We start from the raw sequence: 17,971 nt of genomic DNA, 5'->3' as shown, positions 1-17,971 counted from the left end.
GCAATCGCCGACAGTTGTGGAATTCTTTCACTTTTATTCTGTCATGTAATTTCTGTCCTAGAGACTATCTTTATTGATGGTAAGGTGGACCGGCAGGCAGGCATGCAAGCAGGAACTCTTTTGGAATGGAGTACCTATTGTCATTCTTCTATGAATGATACCCCCCACTCTCCCGCCACTACACACACACACACATACACACACACCCCCCTGCTGCCTAGGTCTAAAAGCTGCAGCTGTGTTTATTTGGTCGGTTAAGACCCTACTTCCTCGCCAGTGCTTTTCACTGTGTGTGTGTGTGTGTGCGTTTGTGTGCGTGATGAAAGAAGGGAGTGGGTTCTCTGAGTGAGGGTTGGAGGGACTCCTTATATCTGAACAGGTCCCCCAAAGAGAGAAGGGATTTTTGTTATCTTCCTAAAACTTAGTTCACAATCTTCTCTCATCTGCAGCTAATGTCCATTCTAACTCTCGGTTTCCATCTCTCTCACTCTATGTCTGTCTCCCAGATGGCCAGTTCCCCATTGACATCACCTCTGTCACGCGTGACCATGACTTCCTGGACAGAGACGCCATCGAGGCCTTGTGCAGGTGAGGTCGTCATCCACCGTTTCCCCTTATTTACCACCAACCAGTACAGAGATATAGAACTGTGTGCGTGTAATCTTCAAAAGCATTCTGAAACAACAGATGACATGAAAAGAGAAGCGATAAGAGCTAGAGAGCGGTGGGTTTCGCTGGGTCACCCTCTCCTCACTTTCTCCTTTTTCAACTCTCTGTCTTTATCTCCCGTTCTCTCTCTTTCTGTCTCTCTCTCACTCCCTTTCTGACACCCTCCTCCTCCAGGCGATGTACTGTGATACATGCTGCCCCCCCCCCCCCTGTTTACCTTTTGTATCCCTCCGTCAGACATCCATCTTATCTCTCCCTTACATTCCCCACTGTCCGCTCCTTAGTCACACTATGTTCCTGTACTTTTTTCTTGTCCTCTCTTTTCTTTGGGAGGCCACCTAGAACATTCCATCTTTGCCAGCACCTGGGTGGCGTGTCAGCCCAGAGGGTTTTGAACAAAATTATTTAGAAGCTTCCAGAGAGGTGGGAAGAGATGAAGAGAGAAAGAGGTAGTCTCATGTATTGCCAGGAGGAAAGCTCTTGTGATACTCATGCAGTGTTATATTTTAGTTGGCCCGGTTAGCAACTCCTTTAAGCAGGAGGCCTACACACCTGGCAGATGCACATGTGTGTCTGGATGCGTTCAGCCACTGTACTTCAACCTGACCATCAGGCCCCCCCCCCCCACACACACACACACACACATCTGGAACAGATCCACCCCCCTCTCTTTCTCCTTCTCTTTTTCCTGACCCTTCTTCATCCTCCCTCCATTTCTGGACTGTCACATGATCTGTTTAAGAACCCTCTGGAGGGATGCCCCCCCCACCAGGTGGCTTAGGGGATAAGCTTTCTGCCCCCCCATTTTTGTTGAAGTTTAGTTGACACTCTAGCAGATTTACTGCCCCCCCATTTCTCTCGTCCTTTCTCTCCTTCTCTCTTTCCCCCTGTTATCTGGGGCTTATCCATCAGCAGCTCATTAGCAAGCCATCCGCTTTTCTCTTTTCCCTCTTCTCTTCCTTTCCCTCCTCTGTCTTCTTCCCCCCCTCTTTCTCCCCCCCCCTTCTCCTCCTCCTCTTTGTGACTCGGCTGGGTCAAAGTGGGGAGAGCTTTGTGTGTACAATATTTGGAAATAATCTTTTCTGTAGAATTTGAGATCCAGGTGCTTGTAATAAGCATTAGTTCATAGGTCAAAGTCCTTATAAAATGTTTATTACCGTTTACTATGTAAGTGTTATTAAAATTGGGCGCTAGGGTTAGAGTTGTCGTGAGATTAGCGTTAGTTAATAGGTAATAAGGCCCCTACAAGATGCTTATTTACATAAATGCTAATAAGACTTCCTAACTTACTAAGGCCATATTATCCATTAACTAACACTTATTACAAGCACCTGGATCTAAAGTCACAACACCTTTTCTAATTTGTCTGTCGCTCTCTGCGTGCGTGTGTGTGTCTGCGTGTGTACAGGAGACTCAACACTCTCAACAAGTGCGCTCTGATGAGGCTGGAGATTTCGCCACAGAGAAAAAGAGTAAGTTGTTCCCCCCCACCCGCACACACTCCTCTCCAGGATTCTTTTTCTTTCCACCAAACGCACTACACAGTGAAAAATCCCCCTCTTCAGCTCATCTACCCCAATTGACTTTTCCTCTTAACGTGCCAACTTTGGTTCATATTTAGCCACAGGGTGAAATAAGATCTCCTCTCATCTCTTCTTAATGAGAAGGCACCTGTCATTTTTTTCTCTCTCCTCCAAGTCCCTTGTATGTGACCTGGGGGTAAGGGAAGATGGCTTTTATGTCTAAATGCAGGGGTAAACTATTTCTCTCCCTCCGCTCCCGCGCTCTCCCCCGTTCTTGTGTTCTAGCTGAGACTTCCTCATACTTGCAGTATGCCATAAAAGGGAATAGTATGTTGAGTCCAGGTCTGTGTTGCCTTCAACCAAACCATACTCCTCTGGGCTGTGTGTGGGGTACAGGTTTGTGTGTGTGTGTGTGTAAGGGGGTTGGTGGTCATAGTGTGTGGGAAAGAAAGAAAAACTGTGCATGTCTATTCAGGTCTCCTTCACACACACTTGCGTGTGCTCCTTGGAACAAAAGACACCAAAACGACTTTGGTCATCTTTGATGAATGACAAGCTTAAACACACCTCTAGACACCACACACTAACATACTCTGAAGTAGCTGTTTGTGTCTGGTCCATATTCTGCTAGCTTTAACCCCCAACGCAGTAATTTCCCCAAACACTCAACAGATCCATCCTTGCTCCCTTGTGTGCTACTGCACATAGGCTTGACCCTCGACCCTTGGTGTGTCACCCTTTATTGAAGGAGTCAACAAGGGAGGAAAGGGAGAGAGAAGGAGACTGAGAGAGAGAGCAGTTATGCACTTTAAGCCAACATCCCCCCCAAACCAGACTTCTTAGGAATGCATTGATCTCCTCACGTCTCGGGCCACGTCTCTCTCTCTGTCTCTCTCTCTTTCTCTCTCTCTCTCTCTCTCTCTCTCTCTCTCTCTCTCTCTCTCTCTCTCTCTCTCTCATTCTTCCTCTCTTGCTCTCATTCTTTCTGTCTCTCATTCTTTTTTTTTCCTGTCACAGCTCAAGCCATGTTCTGTCACTCCAGTAGCACCATATCAGTACTCGCGCATCCAGCCCTTAACACCACCTCATTCTGCACTGACGCTGGCTAGGACAGAGTTCAGCGGTGCATGGTCACATCTTCTTAGCCAGACTGGTTCTGCTGATCAAAGCCCCAGTGAGGAGAGGGGCTGTCGTTAAACAACACCCCGGTGTTTCTGTTTTATGGACTCTTGTCGCCACAGCTATTATCCACCGTGAAGGAGCCACCTCTCAAGTGTCCGGTCTCCCGTGCCCCTGCTTCGAACGTGTGTGTGTGTGTGTTATAGAATCACTTTCAGGGATTACGAAGTCTAGACTACTCCTCTTCAAAGGAGAAAGTATAAATTATGTATCTGATGTAAAACAGTGTATTGCTGTGTTGTGTGTGTCGTGGCCTGACACGGACAGAGTGTGAACTCTGAGGGTCAGGATGGAATTTTCTGGAGCTCCCCCGAGGCAAATAAACTACAGTGGGAACAGGGGAGAAGTGGAGAATGTGTGTGTGTTTGTGTGTGAGAGAGATATTCTTTTTGTGTGCAACAGTGATTTTGTGTGTGGGATTATTTTGTCATGGACCATTTCCACAGTACTAGCAGCTGCCCTTCGTGTCTGTGTCTGCTCCTCATCAATGTTAATATCCTTGTGGTCATGAGGGAGTCAGCAGACTGGATTCCATCTCCAGTAACCTTTGCTCTTTCTCAAGACTTCCCAGCCACTAGATCCGGTCTGTGATCTACTGCTGTGATCAGTACAGTCATTCTGAGGGGCAATGTTATTACTGTACTTTGTGGTACTGGGGAAATGAATCTAACATAACCAAAACCTGTATCTGAAATTAAGCTGGGGCTTTTCATGTAACAATTCACTTTTGTGATTGTCGTTTCCACCTCTCCTGACCAACACTTTCTTCCCTCTTTCTTGCTGTTTCCCTCATCTTATCCTCCACCCTCCCCTACCTCTCCCTCCCTTAGAGCGAAGACTCTGATGAGGACGAGCCGTGCGCCATCAGTGGCCGCTGGACCTTCCAGAGGGACAGCAAGCGCTGGTCTCGTCTGGAGGAGCTGGAGGTCTTCACCTCCACACTGCCCCAGACAGGAGGAGGGGCCCAGGCCCCGGTCCCCCAGGACCAGAGGCCCTCAGCGGGCTCGCTCCGTGCCGGCCACAGCTCCGAGAGCGTCCTGACCGACCTGAGCGAGCAGCCGGAGGTGGCCTCTCTCCACAGCAACGGGAGCGGAGGGCGGGGAGGGAGGAGCGAGGGCGGAGCCTCCACAAGCCTCCCTGCGCCGGCCGGCGCCACCCGGGCCAGCTCCGTAATCAGCGTGTGCTCGTCATCAGGCACAGGGGGGTCGGGGGGAGCCAACGAGGACTCTCTGTCCGACGGGCCCCCGCCCTCGCCGCTGGACACAACGGGGCAGTTCACCTTCGAGACCAACCCCGGGACGGGGGGAGAGGGCAGAGGTGTCGAGAGAGGAGAAGGAGGCGGAGGAGGGAAAAGCACTCGCTCGCGGGCGAAAAGCTTCCTGAAGAGGATGGAGAGCCTGCGTCTGCGGAGCGTGGCCACCTCGTCCAAGAGGAAGAAGAGGGTGGGGCTCGGCGGGAAACTGGAAATCAGCGGCCCGGTGATCAAGGAGGGTCTGGACGACGACAAGCTCCGCCGCCTCAACTGCGTGGACATCGGCAGCCTCAACCACAACCTGAACACGCAAACGCTGAACCGCAACCACTCGGTGTCGTACTCCACCCAGACCAGCAACGGCAGCACAGGAAGCAGCGGCAGCAGCCAATCGGAAGCTAGCAGCGGGAGCGCCGTGAGCACGCCGAGCCCAGTGACCCGCGCCCGGAGCCACAGCACGGCGGCGGGATCCACCAAAAGGGGTGGGATGTACCTGGAGGGCTTTGACCCCTTCAGCGTCCAATCACAGCAGTCCAAACAGCAGCCAATGGTGCCCCCAGACTCCAAAAATCCCCAACAGCAACTGTTGAGTCAGGCTAGTAACGGAGCGGTCGCAGAGCAAAACCACCGGAACATAGGCGTGAAGCGGCGAGAAGAGGAGGAAGAGGAGGAGGAAGTGATTTTCTTCTACCTCCCTGAGGGTCACAAGCCCGGAACCTTCCCCAAAGCTCTCCGGAACGGAAGTTCCCGTGACGAGAACGCCAACGGGCCAGAGAATAGCGCTTTGACCGTCGCCGGGGGACGCCTGAGCCTCCGCCGCCCGACCCGCCGCGTCTCCGCCTGCTCTGTCGACAGCCGCCTCAGTTTCTATGACAATGTCCCCTACAACGAGCATGAGGAAGAGGAGGAGGAAGAGGAAGAGCCCAAACTGGAGGAGGTGCTGGAGCGCGTCAGCGGGCTGCAGCGGTTCGTCAATGCCTGGTCGGAGGGTATGGCCGGCGAGGAGGAGGAGGAAGAGGAGGAGGACGAGGAGGAGGGAGATTCCGACTCGGCGTTGGACTCTGCCTCGCCATGTCCGTCCTCACCCCTTCAGAACCGCTTGGAGGAGGCGGAGAACGGGAGTGACCAGGACAGCACAGGGAACCCCCTGGGGGAGGCGGAGGGGGAGGAAGGGATGAGGGAGAGGAGGGACTCTGGAGTGGGGGCTTCCCTCACTCGCTCCAACAGGTCAGTACAACTTGAACCCTAACACGTTTATACATAACATACATTTACATTTCCTCATTTACGATACTTATACGTATTCAATACCTCTCCACCCCCCAACCTCTCCTCTGCTCCCCTACCACCACCACCACCTCCCCCCTCTCCTCCAGACCCCAGAAGCTGCGCTGGCCCAGCTTCCAGAACTCCCACCGGCCTGGCCCGGCCACGGCCCAGCTCCAGGTAGGCAGCCAGTCGGTGCTGCAGATGAACTTGCTCCAGAAGCTGTCTCTGCTGCAACTTACTGCCCTGCTGGAGAAGCACACCCCAACCAACAAGCACGGCTTCAGCTGGTGAGTGGACGGACTGATCGTGTTTATGTGGACGAGCAAACAGACTTGTGTGAAATTGTGGTGAAATTGAGGTGGCTGGACTGACAGATAGGGCAGACACACGCAACTCAGACTCCCATCATTCTGCTGTGTACTGGGGCAGACATGAAGGGACCAGCACGCCTCCAGCTGTCTTATCTCTCGGCCTTTCGAAACTTTTTTTCACCCAGTAACCCCTCCATCCCCTCATTCTTCTCTCAATCCCTCCTCTGTCTCTCTGTCCTCCTCTGTCTATCTCCAGGCCGTTCCACTATTTTATGTTTTAAGATCGGCTAGGGTTTCACATTCTTTTCCCACGCTGCTAATTGCCAGGAACAAGTGTGTGCGCTCCTCCCTTGACGGCACAATCAGGGTTTTTTCACGCACATGAGTGTCAGGACGAAGACTCGGTACTCGGGCCGCACCTCGGACGATTACCTGGTTGAGATTCCGACGCTCCCTGCTCTGTGGCTCTGAGATAAATGCACACACACACATAAAACACGGGGCGCATTTGTAAAGCCATTATATGACCCTGGATGTGTTTGTGTGTGTGTGTGTGTCGGCGGCACACAGATTGACATTGGTTGGTGAGGGGGACAGACACAAATACAAAGAGCGGATGTGTACTGCATTACGACACACACCCTTGCATACCTCCCTCCCCCCTCACTTCTATTGTCTCTAATCTTGTTTATCCTTCTGTCCTTAACCTGGAGACAGGCTTCTCTATCCCCCCTTCACTTCTTTGACCTTTCTTCTTAGTTTTGGTCAGTTTACTTTTTATAGTGCCACATTCAGCGGTAACTGAGTCTTAACAAATTATATTGAAGTGGGCGAGGGGCCAAAGCCACAGGTTTCAACACTTTATCTAGCGAGGTGCCACAATCTACAGCAAGAGGTGTTAGCTATATCATATTTACAGTGCCATTGACACATAACCGGAAAAGTCTTCGCAACTCTAGATTGACTGATAACATATCTAGTAATGACCAAAAAATAACATGTTTAAAATATGTTATATTTCTGGTGTTTGATTATGAATCAACACCCATGAAATCCTAGTCAACCTTTTTGAACCTATTTTAATATTTTCTTTTCAGAAAATGTAAAGATTTTTAACTCATGATTACCGTAAATGCTTGTAGCCTACGTCAAAAATACCTCTATTTTTTGCCACCCAAGGAGAGTGCTGCTGTTGTTAGTTGGGTCAAGCCCAGGATGTTTGTCCTGTAGAGTGGCTGGTGCATTGTCTGTTCTGTCCCTGTTTACTTAAGTGTGCGTTTACGTCGTCGCGACAACTCTGTTGCCATGGTGACAGTGAGCAGGTCATAGTCCAATACACCTCCTCAGCTCTCTATTGCATAACAGCCTGCCAGGGATCTCACACACACACAAGTTTCTGTGTGTGTGTGTATGCAAATGGAGGGTAGTAAATTGCGTTTGAAGTCTAGACGTGTTTATTCTAGTAAGTGGGCTACACTCCTTGTGTGTGATTGGAGTGTTTTTAGCTTGATGAGCTATCCAAGAAAGGCATTAAGTGTGCGCATGTGTGTCTACGTGCTAACTTGCTCCTGCGTGTCGGTGTGTTTGTATGTTACAGGGTTGTGCCCAAGTTTATGAAGCGTATCAAAGTGCGCGACTACAAAGACAGGAATGTGTTTGGTGTGCCGCTGCTCATCAACGTCCAACGCACGGGCCAGCCTTTACCTCAGAGCATCCAGCAAGCCATGCGCTACCTACGCAACCAGTGTCTGGACCAGGTACCCCTCACACACACATACACGGACGCACACATATATCTACTGTACAAATACATACACACGCCCACACATGCACAAACACACACGCACAAACACCTGGCATTGTGTAACAGAACACACACACACTCAGGTTTAGATCCCAGCTTGAGCCCAGCCCTAGGCAGGGCTCAAGTGTTTTTCTCTTGTGCTAGTATGTAAGGCTGAGTAGTGTGGGTTCCACCCTCAGCTGCCTAGACACACACACACACACGTATTCATACACACACATCACAACTGAGTGTCACTGAAGAGGACACACATCCTGTGTTTAGGTGTTCAGACAGGTCAAGGTCTCCAAAATGAGAGAGACAAGTGAGGTGGCAAGGTGTGGTATATAGGGAGAGGAAGAAAGATTAGTAGAAATGGAAAATAAGGGCACCCTGGGTTAGTACGCCTTCTCTCTCTCCAACTGTCTCTGTAAAATAAAGCTGAAAAAAGAGAAAAGGAAAGGACGAGAAAGACGGGGATAGAAATGAAGGGAAGGAAGGGAATGAGGGGTCTCTTCAGTCAGGCCTCTTCCCCCCCCCCCCTCATCTCCCTTTCGCTTTCCCAAGGATGCCATTTTGAAACAGCCCCCATAAAAGGCCATTGATAAGCACAGGCCAGTATTTCTCCTCAGGCATTCTTCAGGGCATCACGGGGTCCTCTTGGAAATAATGCAGAGAATAGGATCTCTTGTGATGTAACCATGCTAATAGAAAATGTGCTCGCTGGGTTTTTGAGGGAGAATTGTAAACGGCATTCCTCTAAGATGTCTTCATCTTGCTTCTGTGTATTTTCAATTCATTTTCCATGTGTCTTTGTGTGCCTGATAGTTGTGTTATGCATTTTGATATGTTCTTTGTTGTGTTTAATTTATTGCACATGGAACCTGGTGAAGCCAAAGCTACATTTTCAGAAATGGATAATGACGTTTTATCTTATCTTTTGTTTACATGAGTCTTATAACCTGAAGCATCTGACAGGCTAGCAGACACCATCTGCATTACATCACTGTCCTAGCCCCATGGGTGTGTGTTTAAGACTTATGAAACTTGTGTACACACTCTCATGGCCTCTCCCCCCCCCCTCTCTCTCTCTTTGCCTCTCTTTCCATCTCTGTTTCTCTCCTTCTCTCACTCTCTTACTCCCTTTCCCTCTCTCTCACTCTTTATCAACATTTTTCCTCTCTCCTCTGTTTCTTTCTCCCCCCATTCTATCTATCTCTCTCTCAGGTGGGTCTGTTCAGGAAATCAGGAGTCAAATCTCGTATCCAGGCACTTCGTCAGATGAACGAGGCGTGTGGCGCCGATGGGGGCGGTGTCAACTACGAGGGACAATCGGCGTACGATGTGGCGGACATGTTGAAGCAGTACTTCCGGGACCTTCCGGAACCTCTGTTGACCAGCAAGCTGTCTGAGACCTTCCTCCAGATCTACCAATGTAAGTGTGCACACACACTCACACACCAGCAGGCACATACACACAAACACACACACCAGCCCATTTCCTTGCTCATCCATCAACATGCATTATACACTTACTAATAAAAGGTGGAGATAGAGGAACACCCATAAGCACACACCTGGATGTGTAGATGCATGTTCACCACCAATACGTCAGAGGGCGAGATTGGGAAATGTGTAACAACAACAAACAAAAAGAGAGCAGGAAATAGTTGGTGAATGATGTAGTGTGTGGAATATATCATATATACACAGACACACACACACACACACACACACACACACAAGAACACAAACAGTCATAGTATTGACAGGGACTTTGTATATGACTCACTGTCTTTAGCTCAAACTGAAAGTTTGCCCTTGGCTGTGTTGTACTTTGTTTCGAACATTCATGGACACACACGCACACAAACACACTTACGTAACTGACTTTTTAGCGTGCAATCTCTTAAAACCAGATCGAAATGTGTAAAATGACCTGAGGCTTAACCGATGGACACAGATAAAGGTGTAGTGTATGTGGTCTTACAAACAAGCTGAATGGTTGGACATGTCTCACATGTTCACAAAGCCATGATAATCATCTGTTTAGTCGTGTATAATCGAATCCATCTATCGAAAAGCTAATCAAATTGTCTTCATTCTTTCTCCCCCTCGATCTCTCTCCCATTATTTCTCTGACTCTCCTTCCACACACATCCACACCCTCACACCAACACACAAACACACACACCTACCCGCCCACCAACGCACCCACAAACACCAACACACCTATACACCTCCGCACACCCCTCCACACAGACATGCCCAAGGAGCTGCGTTTGCAGGCGGCGAGGTCGGCCGTGCTGCTCCTCCCGGACGAGAGTCGCGAGGCGCTGCACACCCTCCTGTGTCTGCTCAGCGATGTCACGGCAGCCGTGGCCGAGAACCAGATGACGCCCACCAACCTGGCCGTGTGCCTGGCGCCCTCACTCTTCCACCTCAACACGCTGCGCCGCAAGGAGAGCTCCTCCCCCAGGTGAGGAGTGGCACTGGGGGTTTGAGGGGTTGCCATTTGTGTGTGTGGTGTGTGTGTTGGTAGGTGGGTAGGTAGGTGTGTGCGTCTGTGTGTGTGTGCTTGGGTGGTGTGGATTTGTGTGTGTAACAAAAGTGTGTGTGTGTAGGGTGATGAACAGGAAGCAGACCCTGGGGAAGCCTGACCAGAGGGACCTGAACGAGAACCTGGCAGCCACCCACGGTCTGGCCCACATGATCCAGGAGTGCAGGAAGCTCTTCCGGGTCAGTGCAGGGTCCTAGTGTCCGACCCACCTATTTTTTCCTGTTTGACCTCTCTATGGCCTACTTTGTGATTGTTAGGCAGAAAACACTTTTTTGCTTTACTGGATACAGGCTTGTTCCGTACCTGTTGCTTGATTTTACGCCCAGACTGTTTCTTGAATTGGTCAGAGCAGGTCAGGTGCTTGGAGGACCTAACAGTCTTGACCTCAGCTGGCTCTTAGTCCTGCAGCAATGTCACGCTGTGGGGTTTTTGTCCTGCGAGACTTGTTTAGTCTCGGTTACGAAACAGCTTAATCCATGACCTGTGTGTTTTCATCCACCCTGAGTGTTTTTGAAACAATGTTATGGTTACATAACACACACAAGCGCACGCATACACCTTTCATACGCCTCTTTTTTTTTACCTGACCTGGTATTACTCCATATTTCTGTTTACCCTCCAACCTGTGGAATGTGTGAGCAGTAGTTATGCAAGTGGCCTTCTGGGAAGGTGAAACACAGCAAAGCCCCCCTGTGTTGTGTTGCACTGCAATACCCACAATGTTTTGGATCCCACTCTGGGGGTCGGCGAGCCAGTCAAAGTCCCAAGGTCCAGTGAGGATGTTTATGATTGTATAATAGCAAAGTGAGGATACAGGGTGGATAGCAGAATGATTGGTGCCAGTTGGCTACAGGTAGGTTAGAGCAACTGTTTTTGTGGAGCCATAGGAAACGAACTGCACTGTGTGTGTTTCATTAAGTCACATGGGACATTGAGCTTGCAAGTTGAGCTAGCGAGCCACAAGCCTTATTCAATTATTAAGCTCTTTCAGATGTAGGCCTGGAACATGGAAATAACATTATCCTCTCCTGATGGCCTCCGATGATTGTGTTTATTCTGGACTTTGAGTGGTTGGGCATGGATGATGATGGTGAAGATGATGATAATGACGAAGATCATGTGGATGAGGATGAGAGTGATTATGATAATGATGATTAGGGTGATGATGATGATGATGATGGCCTGATAAGATGAGAGCTTTTTATACTGATTGCAAAGACTCTTGACGGGAAAAGAGAAGAGAGCAGAGATGTTAAAAGCTTCCATATTACTTTTTGTCTGTCTGAGCCTGATTTCAAACTGAGTTTTTAAATATATAATCTGCAGAGGCTGGGTTCCTATCAGGATGGCTGAGGCCAGATAGATAAGATACTGCACCTGGTTATTTCTGGTAGCATGTTATCTTTTTTGTTATCTGAACTAGATTTTTTGGGTTTCCAAGGGAAGGTTCACCCGAAATCGACTAACCTTGACATAAGCTCATAGCTAAATTGAAGCTTTTGCTTAGGATATGGGGCTACAGTTAAATAATATTGCACATACATATATAACGCAAACCTCATCGGACTAATAATAACCATTTAAAACTACAGAGTATGTCAATGTTCCTCATGTTAATACTAACCCATCTAACTAATGCTAACCAGCTAGCGTTGATAATCCTCACGCTAGTGCTAACCCGAGCCTCCCTCCTTCCCTCCCACAGATCCCGGAGGAGATGAACCGTTGCAGGAACTCTTACATGGAGCAGGCACTGGTGCCCCTCAAGCTGGAGGAGTTAGGGGGTGGGGCAGGGGGCGCAGTGGAGGGACCCATGGGCGGAGCCCCTGGATACCAGACCTACCTCAGGGACAGCCTGGACGCCATGCTGAAAGAGGCCAAGGACAAGTTCAAAGGTTACGACAGCTGCTCCACCTCTGAGCACGCTGAGCTGGCCTATAGGAAGGTAAGACAGAGCATTCGATTGTTGTGGTGGTGTTGTGTTCGTGGTGCCTTGGCCTTCTAATGGTTTCTAAGTCCTTCTAAGGACTGTTGCTGCTTCAGACAAGAAAATTACAAATGTTCTTTATTTGGGTGTTAAGCATGTACTGTTTAAAGAAGGGTTAAAAAAGACTCTAGTTAGAAAAAAAAACCATCTCTACTCTATTTTCCATCTCCCTCTTTTTTCTCCTTACACTTATGGAAAAGCACAAGTGGGTGTTTCCTGTGTAGAAACACATCCGTGTGAAAGTAGCCTGGCCCTCAGTCTCCCTCTCTCCCCAATGCACTGGACCCTGGCCCAGAATGACATCATCTTGACATGAACACACACACACACTCACACAAGCAGATCTTTCCCAATACACAAAAACGCAGTATTTTGCAACATACACACACAATCAACTCTTTCTCAATAAATAGACACACAGTCTTTACCAACACACACACACACACACAGCTCTATCTATGCATTCTGTCCGGTCAGGTTATCTCTTCCTCAGCCTTCCTCCTAGTCACAAGGTCTGCGATCAGCACACAGCTGACTCATGGGGTCGATAAGGAGAGGCCAGGCCTCTAGGATATTACAACATTAGATGTTGTGTAATGTTGCCCAAACAGAATAACCCACATATTACATACATTATTCTGTATCTGACAGCCACAGCCAAGACAACTGTCTTTTCTCCTCTTCGTTTCCAAATCCACTCCAGCTCTCTGTGCTCCCCTCGCTCCAGGTCCATGACAGCTCCCCGCTGCGTCTGTGGAAGGTGTCCGTGGAGGTGCCCGCGGGGCCTGAGGAAGTGCTGACACGGGTCCTGAGGGAGCAGGCCCGCTGGGACGAGGACCTGTTGGAGAGCAGGGTGGTCGAGACTCTGGACCAGCGGACTGAGATCTACCAGTACGTCAGGAACAGCATGGCCCCTCATCTGCCCCGAGACCACCTGGTGCTCAGGTAAGAGATGGAGAGAGGGACAAGAAAAAGGAGGAAAGAGGGAGATGAGAGAGGGTGAGAGTGTGAGAGTGAGGGGGAGATGAAGAGTGAGGCAGAGAGAGAGAGTGTGGGGGGGAAGAGTGTGGGTTGGGAGGTTGGTTAGTTGGTTCATGATGAGGTTTCTACAAGCTCTTCATCCTAATCCCCCTCTCCTCTCCTGTCCTGTCCTCTGTCCATCAGGTCATGGGTGACAGACCTACCGAAGGGGGCGTGTGCGTTGCTGTGTACCTCTGTCGAACACCAGGGAGCAGCGCTGCTGGGTGTGCGAACCAACGTGCTTAGCTCACGCTACTATATCGAGCCTTGCGGTACCAACAAGTCCCGCCTCACCCACATCTCCAGGACCGACTTCAGGTAAACTAACCAGCATCCTAGACAGATGCAAAACAAGCTTTACTAGAATATTTCATATCGATAAAGGGATAGTTCACAACAACAACAAAACCTCTGAAGGCGATGAAAGTAGAAGAATAAATCTTGAACTCAGTATTTAAAAGAGTGTAGTCCTACACAGATTTGTCTTGGTGGGATATTTACATAAACACAGATGATTTCCATCTAATTTACATACTTACACATTATACATGGATAATAAAATGGCACTAAGACATGCTCTTCGGTTTCTGTTTTCAGGGGCCGTTTCCCAGAGTGGTATAATAAGCTATATGGACACCTGTGTGCTGCAGAGGTTGTGAGAATTCGAGAGTCCTTCACCAACCAGATGGAGAAATAAGACGAGACCAAGGACACAAAGTCGAAATCTGAATCCAGCCCAGGTGGACACCCAGAGACTCTGAGGTCTCCACCCGGACTTCTCTTCAGAACAGACTCCGTCCAACACTGACTAGACGGATTTGAGGGTGGGGAGCCAAACTCCCTTATAGATTAAATAAATAATAAATATTGATTTTATATATACACAATGATCGACAAGCCTAAACCTTGGACAAATCGACTTCTGAACAGACTTTCCTTCACTAACGAGACCTTGTTTGGAACCGTCCCATTGTTTTGGTGCCAGTTGTCTTTTTTGGTGACTGGCGAAGGACAATGTGACATCACAGTCAAAGGAAATGATGCCACTGGGATGAATAGAACAATTTGCAAGGGGTGCTACTGCTTCTGAGAAGCAAGAATATTACTTTGTGTGTGTGTGTATTTGTGTGTGTGTGTGTCCACGGTCTGCATTTCCATGAATGATTGATTAATTAATTAGACATACTCCATGCACTGGCTTCCAGTTGCGATATACTGTGTACATACAAAATTCTGTTGTGTCTGTGCGTCTTGTGTGTTGTGTGTGTGCTTGCATGTGTACGTGCATGTGTGTTTTTCTGTTACAGTTATGCGGAGGGATGAATAAAATATTTCGATAAACAGAAAGACAGTACATGAAAGAACTGCCAAATCAATAAATAATTGTGAGAATGTATTTTTGCAATACATGAGCGAGGTGACAGTGAGACCAGACTTGCTAGTTGGTGGATTGAGAGAGAAGATGTTAGAGATGGATAGGAGAGTGTGGGTGGGGGGGCAGATATGGTTGGTGGTGTCGAGAACACCATGTCAAGGGAAAAGCCATTTTAATAGTCGCGTTAAACTGAAATGGCGACCAAGATTGATTTGATGGACCAAAAGTTTAGCTTTCAAGACAAAAAAGGTGTTGGAGGAGATGGGTATATGTAGAAAACAAATTTCACTCAATTTTCAAAAATGGCCACCACGTGAACACCTGAATCACAAATCACTCAAATATTTATCTGAGGACATTATGACAGTTTGTGTTGTCTACCACACTAATGAGGTGTGTGTGGGGGGGGGGGGTAAAGAAAAGAGTAAATAAGAAAGAGAAGAGTGTCCTTTTATAAAGGGGGCGATTTTACAGGTTTTACTGTAAAGAGGACACAGTGAGGGAAGAGAGAACGTATGTGTCACTTCGAAGAAGGAAAGATCATCTTTTGTGTAAACTTCTTTCTCTGTGTGTATGTCTGTCAGTGTTGCCTTAAATGAAGTTGAGATACTTAATCGGGATCTTTGCTCACATATTCCTTCCGAATAATGGAACATTATTCTTCTGCTAATTGTGAATGACTAATTTGCTAAGCCATGAGGTCACACGATGGGTGTGTCCATTTATGAAATGATGCCAAACAACGCATGACAATGATGTTTTAATTTAAACCCCATAAACAGTATTTATACCTCCAATAAGTTTTGTTTTGTACCATGTTGTGATTTTATTGGATATGTTACGCTTAAGTTACAAAAAAGAACAAATGTTTTATCTTTTTTATTATTAATATTATTCCTGTACATATTAAAATCACATTCAAGTGCACTATTAAATGTATTAAAACTACAACGATATGTTGATCATTTTTAAATGGTAATATTGAAAATGTTGAGCTGATTTAAAAATGAAAATAGTGGGCTATTTTTACTCTATCTTTTTCTTTCTCTCTCACCCCCCCCCCCTCTCTCTATCTCTCTCTCTCTCTCCAGAACGAGAGGGATAGAGGTGGGCACTGGGAGGTTGGGTAGATGGTGATCTCATGGTCTTCTTACATAAGGGCCAAGCTCAGCAGCAGACAATGGAGCTCATTGTGCCACAGCTGGCTTGCGAGAGCGATGGGGAGCTGGGAGGGTAGCAAGGAGCAGGTTCATGGGGGTAGAAGGAGGACTGGAGGAGCCCAGCCCCCTGAGAAAAACAGAAGGGGGAGGGGTTGGGGCTAGCAGGGGCCACCTGTGGGTCAAGGGAATCTTTCCCACAGTACACACACAGACACACATGCAGGCACACAGAAATGTGTCCTCACACTGCATTCTACATACCACCATAACTGGCTGCACATTTACTGTAAGCTCTGTTGCATAGCACAAGAACACACACACAGGCTTTAAAACACACACTAAAAACTCAGGCATTTGTACGCAGGTTTTACTACCAATGTCTTTAAACAAACAATTTCCATATTAGATAATCGCAGCACAGAACTGAAATAAAGGGAAGAAACTTCCAGGACCCACACACTCTCTGTGGGGATAACATATGTAGGGATTGGGTGGTATGGTGGGAGCATGTTCTGTGCCAACAACACCATTTACTACTGTAGGAACACACACACTTTATACATTATCTTCTGGAGTGTTTTTAAGGACCTAAAGATAGAGAGCTTCCAACTCCTTCCGTCATCACACGCAGGCATACGCATTGAATTTATTTTTGCGTATTTGTGTGCAGGGATTGGGGGGGGGGGGGGGGGAGCAATATGTATGGCCCTGAATATTAATTTGTGTGTTGGAATGTGTGTGCTTGTGTGTTCCCACAGATGTGTTCCTTCTGGGAACCTAAACATCTCCAGTACCAGATAAGACTGACCTAAAGTCCACATCAGGGCCGCATTCCACCAGAACCCTTTGAGAATGGAGAGGAGGAGGGTTCCCACATTGATAAACGAACAAAAAGTTCAGAGACAGTGTGTGTGTGTGTGTGTTCTAATTCACACTGTGTGTACACACCAAACCACCACTAGAGGTCGGGCATTCACCCCAAATCGCCACAAGAGGTAGTATTTTCATACCTTTCCTTAAATGCCCTGTGATTCTGTCTCTCCTACACTGTACTTACTCAATCCGACAGCAGATGGAAGCATTTATACAATATTATGATTAGATGGAAGGTTCCCTGTTGTTGCTAAAGTTGGAGTGATGGAAGACTCATACAGAGACACTTCTGGGTAGGGGTTAAGAAAAAGGCATCGACATTGTCTGACTTCAATAGTCCTAAATACCTCCAACTACTGTTTATTATGTGAACACTTGGAAAGTGTCTAAACACATTTTCACAATTGTTCTGAAATCAAAGGGATATACTTTGATGTTTAAAAAAACGTATTCACAGAATTCTGGTTCCAATTTTGATTTATCTTCTGCTATTTCTTTGGGTTTCCCAATGCAGCCTCTAATGTGGCTCATTGTTCCAAGTGATGTTTGTTATGTTCCTTTTGGGGCCAGCAGAGGGCGTGTTGAAGGAGCTCCAGGGTTGTAGGCATTCTTTATGTCCAGCAGATGGCGAAGTTGTTCTTCTGTGAAGAGCTCACTGCTGTGGAGGGCCATTTGTTTTCATCGCAGTGAGTCTAACCCTGGGGAGAAGCGAGGTGAAGGTTGGTACGTGCTATACTGTTGCTGGGACCCAGATGTCACAGTTGGCTGGACTGTCTGCCAGGGTTACTGTAGGCCAGAGCAGAAGAAGTCTTGTCGGTCTGATTATTCTATGCAACCCACCCAGACCATTCACATCATAAAAACATGCCAAGAAATCATGCTGTGTGGATTGGAAACAGTTGTCACAGTCATAAAGAGCCATTTAAGATGGTAAATAAATTAATCTGTTTACTCTGTTTTCCAATTAATCTGTGGATTGTATATGTGCCTCCCCCTCACACACGCACAGA

The 17,971-nt window shown here is 47.8% G+C and overlaps 1 protein-coding gene across 1 annotated transcript in view; it reads left to right on the top strand.

Annotated features, from left to right (window-relative positions):
• The window catches only part of dlc1 (DLC1 Rho GTPase activating protein), a 69,270-nt gene extending 53,391 nt beyond the window's left edge, over positions 1–15,879 (top strand). Inside the window, exons 6-17 of the mRNA XM_067250055.1 lie at positions 507–588; positions 2,078–2,141; positions 4,202–5,850; positions 6,000–6,179; positions 7,801–7,960; positions 9,214–9,421; positions 10,249–10,465; positions 10,611–10,725; positions 12,252–12,491; positions 13,261–13,478; positions 13,698–13,871; positions 14,151–15,879. Coding sequence (XP_067106156.1) covers positions 507–588; positions 2,078–2,141; positions 4,202–5,850; positions 6,000–6,179; positions 7,801–7,960; positions 9,214–9,421; positions 10,249–10,465; positions 10,611–10,725; positions 12,252–12,491; positions 13,261–13,478; positions 13,698–13,871; positions 14,151–14,250 — 3,407 coding nt within the window. The 3' untranslated portion in view covers positions 14,251–15,879. The remainder of the gene's footprint in view (positions 1–506; positions 589–2,077; positions 2,142–4,201; positions 5,851–5,999; positions 6,180–7,800; positions 7,961–9,213; positions 9,422–10,248; positions 10,466–10,610; positions 10,726–12,251; positions 12,492–13,260; positions 13,479–13,697; positions 13,872–14,150) is intronic.
• Positions 15,880–17,971: the final 2,092 nt, after the last annotated feature.

The sequence above is a fragment of the Osmerus mordax genome, chromosome 14 (genome assembly GCF_038355195.1).
Source record: "Osmerus mordax isolate fOsmMor3 chromosome 14, fOsmMor3.pri, whole genome shotgun sequence".
Taxonomy (NCBI): domain Eukaryota; kingdom Metazoa; phylum Chordata; class Actinopteri; order Osmeriformes; family Osmeridae; genus Osmerus; species Osmerus mordax.
The sequence above is the reverse complement of the archived record's forward strand: the minus strand, read 5'-3'. Positions and strand labels throughout refer to the sequence as shown.